Here is a 12,700-nt window from a genome sequence, read left to right as displayed (position 1 = left end):
TCGATAAAATATTGATCAAAAAAGTACAGACTTTAAGATATAAAATAATTTTTTAATCATCTCTTATTGTATGATTATTTTTAATAAAAGTTATACGCTCTTTTAAGAATTACTTATTTTTGATAGGCAGAATAAAGGATTCTCTTAATCTTGGCGTAGTGTATATATGTATATTTATATGTATATGTATATTTTATATTTATATAACAGTAACGTCACGAAGAAGTTCTAAAGCGGGAAATAATCTGCGTAAAACAGAAAAAATATTGTACAGTATAGGAATCTAATTATGCAATATAGATCATAATACAATATGTGGTTTTTTAATAATTAGAACATTAAAATTATTTTTAAAATTTTATTAATGTGTTATTATTAATAATTAAACATTATAAAGTAACGTACTTTGATCATTATAATGATCATGATTTTATGAATTTAAGCTTTGCAATACACGTAAGTATTTGCAATAGACGTAATTTTTCCATTACTCACACTTCAGAACATCAACATTTATAAATGCGTATGAATTAATAATTCTTATTTAATTCTATATATGTATATATAAACGTATTTGAAACGCATGTACAGTTCTTGTCATACCGTGGATGGACCCCACTCCGTGGACACAGAGACGTTACTACTATTACAGACTATAAGTATCGCGTTTGGACATTCCTCGGATCGACAGCCGTAAAATGCTGCATCGGATGAATCCTGATTTTTTAGACGCCGAGTCTGAAAGCTCAAGAAAAACGTGTCTGGAGTCATGCATTGTACGTCCAAGAATATCACGAAAAGGAGATGGCAACGGTATGTACGCTCTTATATCTTATTAACAACAAAAAGGAACTGGATGTAAGTTAACAAAATGTAAAATCGACGATGCCAGAGATAAGAGATATTAAAATGAAGAGATAATTAAAATGCATGTCGATATTTTGTTGTATGTTTCTTGTACAAATGATATCTGACTATTATCAAAAGATTATAAATATAATTGGTTCATTAATAGATAAATTTCAATAAAATGAAGGAAAGATAAGACGATATAATAATCAACGCAGATATATATACGTAGACGTGCGTAATATAATGATACAATATTATAATATTTAATCTATTATTCACAGTACATAACATACATAAAACGCATGTTTCGATCACAATTTTGTGCTCTTCAGTGCATATTTGTAAATAAAATTTATTTAAACGGTAAAACATGGGTTAAGATAAAATTACAATAATAATAGTATATTGTACAAAGTATATTGAAATGTGAAACAATAAAGTCACAGTAACAGATTAAATAAATCCGGAATTGCACATTTATATCTTTACTTACTTTGAATTTCATTTACATAACTTTATTTTTTGACGCAACTCTTAATTCGATATAAATGTGCAATTCCGGATTTATTTAATCTATTACTGTGACTTTATTGTTTCACATTTCAATATATTTTGTACAATACTATTATTATTGTAATTTTATCTTAACCCATGTTTTACCGTTTAAATAAATTTTATTTACAAATATAAGACCGTACGTTGTAAAGTAATATAAAATATGATGTAAAACATATAATATGATATACAGGGTGAGGCATTTAAAACAGGTCACATGAATAACTCGATAAAAGTTGCTTGGTTTCACATAATGTGATGTTAATAATTATTTTGTAGGTGGAGGCATAAAGAATAGGCAAAGGTCAATCTGTTTTTTTAAATAGAATGATGTTTTTTTTATTCACATTCTGATAGAGCATTTTAAGACGAACAGTGACTTATAAGGCCTCTGTACACGGTCAGTAATACTGTCAGTATCAAATACTGACAATATTATTGATTATGTGTGGTTAATATTAATGAATTGACGTAGAATACTAACAATGATTTGGATTTAAATACATGCTTTTTCCTTAAGATGTCGCCATAGATAATAATATACGTCAAATCACGTCAAACTGAAGTGAAATATTATCAATAATCAAGGAATGGAAGTAACTCGTTACTTGTAACGAAGTTACCTGTTACAAGTTATTTTTTTGGTAACTTTACTGGTAACTGCGTTACTTTGTTCTTTTGTCTATACCGGTAACGTAGTTACATTTTTTGGATAACGATAACGAAATTTACAGTTACTTTTATCGTTAATTTGCATACGATTGGATACGTTATTCTGTTATATAACAATTACATGTTATTAATTACGACAGCTATAAATGTGGTTGTAGGACATTGAGTGTTTTTATTTATAATACAGGCGTACAAGCTACATTTAGTTTAACTTAAAAGCTAAAGATCGTACATATTTTGTTCTAATTGAGCTGTGTAAAAAGCTTTACTCTGTACATTTCTGTATACATTTATGTTAAGCAATTGGAAAACGCCCCTTTTTGCAAAACTTCTGTTATATATTTTAATTATAGCGTTATAATTTTCTTTCTCTTAAAATATTTGATTTACATTTAAAAGTATAGATTAAGTAAAAATATAGCTGTATTATAATAAAGAGATTATGTGTATTTCTTAATTTTCCTTATAATTTCTAACTTATATTGTGATTCAGATCGTTGTATACAATCCTATATAATCTTCTAGTTTTCTACATAGTATAAAAAAATTCCTGAAATATTTTAGCTGTCAACTGCTGTAGCGATCCTGAAGTCTTTGACAGCTGAAAAATATATACAGTATCATTATTTCAGGAATTATTTTGCACTTCTATCTTCTATGTGATACATCGGACATATGTGTATATCTCAGTTTGCTGCATATTTTAAAGGTTTTAGAATTACGAAATTGTATTTAAAAAAAAACTAAAATATAAAACTATATGGTGTCAATGTTATACATGCTATATATATATTGCTTTTATTAACGTTTAAACAAAAAATACTGCAAAAGTACATTTTCAGACTGATTTTTAAAAAGTAACGGAAAAATAACGAAAAGTTACTTTCGAATAACGATAACGGTAACTCGTTACTTTTTTTACTCGGTAACGAGTAACTGTAACTTGTTATTTTTAAACAGTAACTTTCCATTCCCTGTCAATAATACCTAATTGTATAAGATTGTAAAAACTAATGCATACTGTCAGTAATAATGATTAGAAATACTGACTCGGTATTACTGACCGTGTAGGAAGGCCTATAATTAAAGGTCATGCAAGATAAATAATAGGAAATAATTGAATAGAAAATAAAAAACATCATTTCATTTTAAAAAAACAGATTGACCTTTGCCTATCCTTTGCGCCTCCCCCTACAAAATAATTATTAACATTTTTCTTTCTATTGTTAAAAACAAGCGAATTCAGGTGACCTGTTTTAAATGCTTCATCCTGTATAATAAAATAGTAGAAGGCAGAGTTAAAGTAAAAAAAAAAAAGCGTAATAAGCGGTAAAAGTAAAAATGTATATCGAAAAATATATGAAATACAATTATTTAGTCTGTAATTTAAGAAGGAATATCAGGATGACGGCCGAAAATTCTCTTTGTGAATTTTTTTTTTGAAAACTGGTAGCTTGTATGAATTATTGTTTTTATATATGCGAAGTACATATATTTACGAAATTATTTAAAAAAATTCATTGAATAATATTAATATTTGTAGCTTCAGTACTCATTGATGTGCACCTCGTCTGAAAAAACATGGGTGCACGGGCGCTCGTGCTGCGCCTGAACGGGAGCTCTGAAATAATTTTTTTAAATTTTATTTTAAAGTATATGAGTGTAGTTTCAGTTGCACGTACCGAATTTTTGATAAAATAATTTTAAACAAAATGGCGCTGTTTTAAAAAAAAGGTCACGGTTTTGCGACAAAAAATCGTTATATTTTTAATTGTTTTTCAAAAACTAATAATCCGATTGAAAAGTTCGTACGTGCAACTGAAGACAATTTCGTTGTAAACATTCTATCCAAAATTCAAGTCATTCGGATAAAAATTTGCCGAGATATGTGAGCGCCCAGTTACGAAAACGTGATTTCGAGAAAAACACGTTTAAAGTTTTACAACCGACTAGTTTATATATAACAATAAAATTTCGTAACGAATCAAAGTGCGTCCAATCCGAGTGCATATGAAGTGTTCACGTCTGAAGCACACAAGAAACAAAAGAATACCGGTAAAACTGCCTACAAGCATATCAAGGGGACTGCTGAATGTCCTAGCGGCATCTGACCACGTTCTATTCTATCACATATTTACTATTGTTCCGTTAGGAATTTCAACATAATATTATAGGGACATATTTTTAAGACTCCAAGCATTACAAAAATGCAATTAAAAAAATCGATTTTTTAAACTCGTCACCGTGGTGTTCCCCCTTAATAGATAAAATATGTTGTTATCATTATAAGCACCGACTATCTGCGTTAACACTTATTGAATTATTTTTCTTTCAGTTTATCTTAATTTATTCTTAATGCTATTCTTGTTTATTATTTAGATAAATTCAATTAGCAGCCTATACTAGCCTAAGGGTAGTATAGGCTGCTAATTGAATTTATCTATAGATAAAACGTCTTTTTTATTACACACTTTTGAGGCTTTCACGGGTATTTTCTTCGATTATACCAGAAGGTTTGCGGGTTATCGCCGTGTCTTTCTTCATTATTAATACTAAAACGTTTCGTGAACCGTGTCGTTTACTTCATCAGGGCGTCTTTTTTCTTCTTTCTTCTCTATAAGAATATTTTATACAATTCGTGTTGCTTGACATATTCAAGTTATAGTTGTAATGAATATATGTTCTTTCTCCTGCGTGTGGTTCGCAAATTTCATGTGACATATTGGGTCAGTTCCACACTATTTTCAATATAAATATGAATAAAAATAATAAAATATATGTGAATGCATATTTCTACTGATAATTATACTATGTATCTTCAGTTGCTGTTTCACAACAAACACAATCTGTTTCAATCAATTTTTTCAATCTTTTCATTTAAAAACTTTATTTCTTAATTTGGAGTATATTCCAACAGCTGCAGTTTTGTAAACCTTTATATTTGCCATCTCTTTAAAGTTTAAATAATTTTTGCAGACTTTGGGGAAAACAGAGTCACATATAAAAACTCAATTGAAATTAATTTTTGTCTGCAATTGTCGCATTGTGTAACATTGCGATACATATATAATATATTGTATAATATTTTTCTAACGGAATATAGACATTTTCTTTTGCTGAGACAGTCTAGAAGATTGACTGTCTTGTTAAGTCAAGTTATCCGCATTTTGTAAGATTGATAGTGAATATATATAACATTATTTCTGTAAATCTGTAAAAATTTTTTGAGAATTGATATAAGTGAGAATTGCGAGAAATAAGTATAAATATACAAACATACCATGATATAATTCTGTTGGTATGTTTGTATATTTATACTTATTTCTCGCAATCTTACAAAATGCGGTTATCTGTCTTACTCAACATCAACGTTAATGCCAAATCTGAAGAGAACTGTAGAAACTAGTAATTACGTAGCATATAGTTCCATATATTCGTTTATTGTTAGATTATAATAAGTAGTTTTAAAAGTTATTTATTTTAAGTATTTTTTAGTTAGTATTTATGTCATAATGGTTTAACTAAATATATGTTGTATATTTGTTACTTATAATATTATCTTTTAATTTGTTGAATATTTCGATGCCAGTCTAATTAAATTTATGAAAATGTCTTTGCATGGATAATTCAGATATTCTTCCAAACGTAGATCTCGTGTACGTGTTTTAGAATTTCATATAAAATGAATACGATTAATTACTTCGATGTTTTGTATACCTACTATAAACTACGCTGAACAGCATAGCAACTAGAAACGAAGTTATATTATTTATAGCAAATTCAACTAAAGGCGTAATTACACTATGGGTTGTGGGTTCCGTTGCCGGTTGGCATTACGGTTAACAGTTGTGCATTGTTCAATCACACTACAGATTGGGTATACTGACGTGATTGCTAACCTATAAGAATGTCAATAATTATTGAAATAATTATACAAGAGCATTATCCACGTTTTTGCATAAAAACGTCATGTCGACGTGGTGCAGCGACAATAACATTTCAAATTCTTGTAATCTTATTGGCTATGGTTGTAGTGGGAAGGTTAAAAAATAGACTTTGGTCTAAATTGTAACATGCAACCTAACCGGTGAACTGCTCTGCTCTGATTGATTAGTTTTCAACATTCAACTGTAACCTCAATTGCAACAGAGCGCGCAACCCGTAGTGTGATTACGCCTTAACGCATTCAACGGGAACTTAATGCAATCAAATATTCGTTATTATGTAGAATCTATTTTATGACTGTTTTTTCTTTGAAGAAATAAAGGACTCTTTTTATAAACAATAATTAATACGTTGAGAATGGCGAATAAGAGTCAATCTAAATCTGATAATTTATTCTAATATTCTATATTGCGAAGAATATCACGTAATGTTTGGCGTTTCGTCCCGGCTTCCACTACTGGACTCATCAGTAAGGTATTGTAGTGGAAGCCTACCTTAGACGCCGGTGTAAGTTATTAAATCGAGATTCTAAGGTAGGCTTCCACTACAATACCTTACTGATGAGTCTAGTAGTGGAAGCCGGGACGAAACGCCAAACATTACGTGATATTCTTCGCAATATAGAATATTAGAATAAATTATCAGATTTAGATTGACTCTTATTCGCCATTCTCAACGTATTAATTATTGTTTTTTCTTTTTTAAACTTCTTTTTTTTTAACGCAGTGTTAAATTTGCAAAACAAAGTAGGGAACTTATAAATAAGTGCGAGGTGAAATTACAATATTTCTTGATTAAATTAGTTACCAAGTAGTTCAACTAAAAATCATTCAATCTTCGGCCTTTATATACCAGACAATGTAACAGTTCCTGGTCACTATCAATTATTATCAATTATTTTAAAGAAAAAAAATGCAACAGATTGATTTTTTATACGACTAACGGTTTCAACAATATAATAATTTAAATGTTTAAGTGAGCGACGTTTTTATGAATTTCTGCAACTTATCAGCATGAATAACTTCACAAAAAAGAAATCTATAATTTATTTCGCGAAACACGTATCTCTTATTATTTTAATCTGTAAAATATGTTAAATTAAAAAAAAATAAATAAATAAAAATGACGATCTTTCAAAGAGATGTTCGGTTTGACGTTTAAATGAAGAAAAATGTAAAAATTTTGAGAATAAAATAATGATCTACGATTACATAGATGTCTATCGGTAATACGGAACAAATGATTTCATATGATCTCCCACAAGTCTAACAATTATAGTTAAAGCAATTTATGCATTATTAGCAATATCACACACACAATTTTATATTACAAATATTAAATTATAATTTGTGCTATACAAGTATTGCTTTTTTATCATTTATTTCTGAAATAGAAAAGTCTTTTTAATTTTTTGTTGTCGACTAATTCGGAAGATTTGTAAGATTTTCAGTAATCAATTTTATGACTCGTGTCAGTTTTGACGTTTTTTTTCTCATGGAATAATTAAATTATTCAGTAATAGCATTTATCAATTTCTGCAGCACGTGCTGTTTGCGCTAGCCTTGAAAACGCAGCATTCTTACTACGTATCCAGATTTTATTCGATATTCACTCGATTAACACCGATCGCAACGGATTCCATTGGAAATGCAGATCCTCTATTTAGTACTTTAATTAAATTATCGGGCGCATCTGCTATTTTCTTGTTGCTGCATCAGATTGTTCTCTCTTTCTCTCTCTCTCTCTCTCTCTGTCTACCTGTTTTTCTTTACTCCGCTATAAATTACGCAGATCAGATACGAATTAAGAATACGTAGATACAATCGGTGATAGAATAAAATTATCAATACACCCTTTTTATTCTCGCAGGATATTTTTATGGATTTATTTCTTTATGAATTGAAAAGAGTTGGCTGATAATGATATAGAATAAATTATGCGATATTTGATTGGATGGAATGTTACGGAAATGTATTCTTTATATTCTTTGGAGTGGAATTTCATTCTAAAAAGTGAAGGTTGAATCAGTCTTGAAAAAGATTCTTTTCTTATATTCTTCGAAGTGAGATTCACTGTAAAAGTTTTAGAGTACATAACTAATTGCAAGTTACATGTTTCGAAGTTAATGACTCAGTCTTGAGAGAGAAATACAGTTTTATGTAAAAAACATTAAAATTCCGCATTTTTAACTGATATTTAACATTAATGATGCTAATAATAAAATTTTACAAAGTTTCTTACACGAAATTTATCGCGAAAAATGATATAAGGTAAATGTCCCAATTACTGCCGCTTTAAGCATATAGTTGTAATTAAGATATTTATTTTGAAGCTTTTAAGATACATAATAGACCTCACTTTTTTATTATATTTAAATATATATAAACTTTAATGTACACTAAATAAAAGCAACAAGCTCGAAAACTAATTATTTAAATATGGCGAAAAAAATAATATGTGAGATATTGAACATATTACTGGCCAGCCTTTGTCCAAATACTGTCCCCCTAATTACTGCCACATGTTACATACAGTAGACAAAATAAAGTACGCACTCCAAACATTTTCACATTTATGCAAATATCTCGTCAGTGCTGGCAGATCGTATAATGATGAATAAGGTAAAAGAAAGGTATTTTAGTCTACTTTACAATAATGATTACAAAAATTCCAAAAACAATACGAAATCTTTTAATAGTCAAGTCTGTTACATTTATTATCGAATTTATCGTGGACAAAATAAAGTACGCACAACATTTTTTATGAGTATAATAACAACTAGCGCTGTTGAAGATGAAAGATACATAAAGATAACAATAAAGGATATATAAACAAATGAATAAAGCAGGTTTGTTAGTTAATAATATTGCTAGATAGAGTATAATAAGAATTCTTCATCAGTGAACATGGAAACCAAGAAAATTTCTTTGCAAATTCGAAAACTGATAATTCAGGATTGTCAGAAGGAGCTTTCTAATAGAAAAATCGATCACAAGTACAATGTAAGTGAAGGCGCAGTCCGAAAAATATGGAAAAAATTCTAGGAGCTTAATTGACACAGTAGCGGATAAGACAGGACGTGGACGGAAGAGGAAGACAAATCCAATCGAAGATTGCAGAATCATACGGGAAGTAAAGAAAAATTCAACTGTTACTAGTCGTGTTATCCGAGAAAACCTACAATTAAATATTTCCGAACGAACAGTGCGAAGGAGACTTCAGGAAGTTGGACTTAGAAACAGTTTTGCAGTGCGCCGTCCTTTGATTCGGAAGGTCAATAAAAGCAAACGTCTAGAATTTGCAAAAAAATACGTTAACAAGTCAGTCGATTTCTGGAAAAAGGTCCTTTGGAGTGACGAAAGCAAATTTGAACTTTTCGGTCATAAACAGCGACCACGGGTTTGGTCAAAGCCTAGCGAAAAACTTCTTGACAAAAATATTCAAAAAAGCACTCAAACATGGAGGAGGCAGCATAATAGTGTGGGGATGTTTTGCGTGGTCTGGTTTGGGAAATCTAGTCAAAATCGACGGTATAATGACAGCAGATGTATACATTGATATTCTCAATGAAAATTTAGAAGAGTCTCTGCTAAAGGTTAGTCTGGAGAATAACTTCATTTTTCAACAAGATAATGATCCCAAACATACTGCTCGTAAAACTACCGCTTTTTTCGTACTTCTGGGATCAAACTGCTCGATTGGCCAGCGCAATCACCAGATCTGAATCCGATTGAAAATTTGTGGTCGATTTTGGACCTGAAGCTTGATAAAGGGAAAGTAACGAATAAAATTAAGTTGGAAGCATTAATGAAAGCATGGAAAAATATCGATCAGCAACACATCGAAAACCTTGTCGAAAGTATGCCTCGACGTTTGCAAGCCGTCATACAAGCAAAAGGTGGCCATACAAAATATTAATTATAAACTTTATCCTTATTATATATATTTTTTTCACTTGCGTACTTTATTTTGTCCACGATAAATTTGATAATAAATGTAACGGACTTGACTATTAAAGGATTTTATATTGTTTTTGAAATTTTTATAATCATTATTACAAAGCAGACTAAAATACCTTTCTTTTACCTGATTCATTATCATGCTATCTGCTAGGACTGACGAGATATTTGCATAAATGTGAAAATGTTTGGAGTGCGTACTTTATTTTGTCTAGTACTGTACATACCTAATACTATTTCCCTATTTATTGACCCCTTTTACACCGAGAACTTGATACGCGTATTAACTAGTAATTTTCTATTAAATAATCTTAATTTCAGCAATGTATTTAAAGAATAATGTATTAAATTAGTAAAATATGCATTAAAATAATTAATTAAATACACATATCATGTATATGTTTACACATAATGCTGAAATTAAGATAATTCAATAGAAAGTTACTGGTTAGTACTCGTATCAATTGCACGATGTAAACTAGGCCATTGCCAGTGTACCAAATTTTGCCGCCCAATTACTGCATAGTGTGCAATAAATAGGGAGGTAGTATTATATCATGTGAATTATTGATACAAATTTATCAAAATCATCCTGTTTTTAATTATTTCTAAAAATTGTAACAGAAGAGTACTTACATATTCATTTTCCTTTTAATCAATTTCTAAGTTAAAATACAGGTTAAAAGCTTTTTCAGCACCCTAAACAAAATATATACATTAATCATTGTACAGATAACAGAAGAAAATATTTTTTAAGTATTATTATATAGTAATAATAATATTTTTTATATCGCGTTTTACACTAAAAATACCTACCCAGGTACCAGAAACGTCAACGTGTACGTACACAACGTGTATGACGGCTATGACAATAACTACGTAGCGCATTCACTCATAACAGGACTCATTTACTGCCGGCAGTAATGCAAGCAAACCTCAAATGATTCTCCCAATAAATACCATTTTAATAAATTAAATAAAAAAGTAATCTCATCACTATTATATGCTTATTTTATTGAAATATCATTTAAACATTATCATTGTTTTAATACATATAATTATCATTGTTTTAATACATATAAAAAAGTGAAAATACCACGTTTGCTTGCACTTTCAAATCATGCAGTTCCACTTCACTTCTAATTAGAAGATCATGGAGTTTGCATTTTCAATAACATTCCTAACTTCTTTAATTATTTTATAAATATAAATTATATTGAATATCTTATACAGTTGTGCTTATATTATATTTATATGACAGTTATAGTTTAATATTGAAAATATTCTTAATGTATTATACAATGAATCTCATACTTTCATATAAATGCCGCAACTAAAAAAAGCGACAGTAATTAGAACATTGGCAGTAATTGGGACATTTACCCTAGGAATAATCGAGAGACCAATTACCTCAAGATTTTGAGAATTTAAAATGTTTAAATTGATACTACGTTGATGATACCACATACGATTGCTTAATGTCCATATTTCATATCTAAATGATTATTCTTTATCGATGAATCTTCTAAATTGATCCACTCGGCATAATGAATTGAAATAAAACGTATATTTATTTGATATATGTATAATATATGTATATCAAAATATATAATTTCTAGCCATTTTGAATTTAATATAATAATAATTATTATTATTATTACTAAAATTATTTATAATTAATATTACTTAAATTATAACAGTAATAACTATAAAAATGAAACTTTTAATCACAATTATTATTTCACCATACAATTATATAGTCACGAACATCGAACACTTATCTTTCACAATCAATGCATGTATAATGTTTTTACTTTATTGATTGTCTGGTAATGTATGTTGAAAGAAATAACTACTATTTATTTCTTATTCTATATAATATAATATATAAGAATAAGAAATAAATAATATTATTAACACACATACACACATAATAGTTTAATATATTACTAAATTTAATATCACTTCTACCTTTGATAGATATGGAGAAATAAATCTATACAACTTACTTAAAAGAATGAAAATTGTACATTTTTAGATTTGTTTCTTTCACGTCGAATGATACTGTGAAGATGTTTTGTTATTAATTTCTCATGTAAAAATTTCTCGCGTATGTCTATAAAACAAAAACTATAAAAAAAGATTATTACAAGCATTTTTAAGTCTTAATATAAGACTAATACAAAAATTTATCAGAAAACATTAAACTTACCTTTTTATAAAACATTAAATTTTAGTACAATCTAGATTTAACTACATAGAATCTCGAAGATTCGTTCACAGTCTTTTGATTCACTGTTGTAAAGAGTCAGAACTCGCTCTTCTGCGACTTTTCTCTAAAATTGTGCTTCGAGTTACGTAATTCCCCATTTCTCTGAAATAAGATGCCACACAATCTGATACATCTCGAGAACTCCTCGGTCCCAAACCCCCAGAGGACTTTCTTGCAAGACGTGTTTGTGTAGGAAGTCGTAGAGCTGAAATATTCATCGCTATATAGTAGATTCAAGCCATGACTTCTTCTCGCCAGAACTTTGCACGTAATATATTTAAAAATAACTTTTCCTTTTTTTTTCTCTCTTAAGGGGTATGGACAGTGTAAAGGCCTGAAAAATCGGAGGTCCTTTGGGAATTTTTTTTTTAAATATAATTAAGTCAGGTAATTTTGTTTTATGGCGTCTTTATTGTATCAATTCTGAGGTACGTAAAAAAATTTT

The 12,700-nt window shown here is 29.1% G+C and overlaps 1 protein-coding gene across 1 annotated transcript in view; it reads left to right on the top strand.

Moving 5' to 3' along the window:
• The first annotated feature begins 639 nt into the window (after positions 1-639).
• Positions 640-12,700, top strand: part of LOC108780720 (acyl-CoA synthetase short-chain family member 3, mitochondrial) — a 28,510-nt gene continuing 16,449 nt past the window's right edge. Inside the window, exon 1 of the mRNA XM_018548514.1 lies at positions 640-813. Coding sequence (XP_018404016.1) covers positions 699-813 — 115 coding nt within the window. The 5' untranslated portion in view covers positions 640-698. The remainder of the gene's footprint in view (positions 814-12,700) is intronic.

The sequence above is a fragment of the Cyphomyrmex costatus genome, unplaced genomic scaffold (assembly GCF_001594065.2).
Source record: "Cyphomyrmex costatus isolate MS0001 unplaced genomic scaffold, Ccosl1.0 scaffold726, whole genome shotgun sequence".
In the NCBI taxonomy this organism is placed as follows: Eukaryota; Metazoa; Arthropoda; class Insecta; order Hymenoptera; family Formicidae; genus Cyphomyrmex; species Cyphomyrmex costatus.
This window is presented reverse-complemented; position numbering and strand designations above follow the sequence as displayed.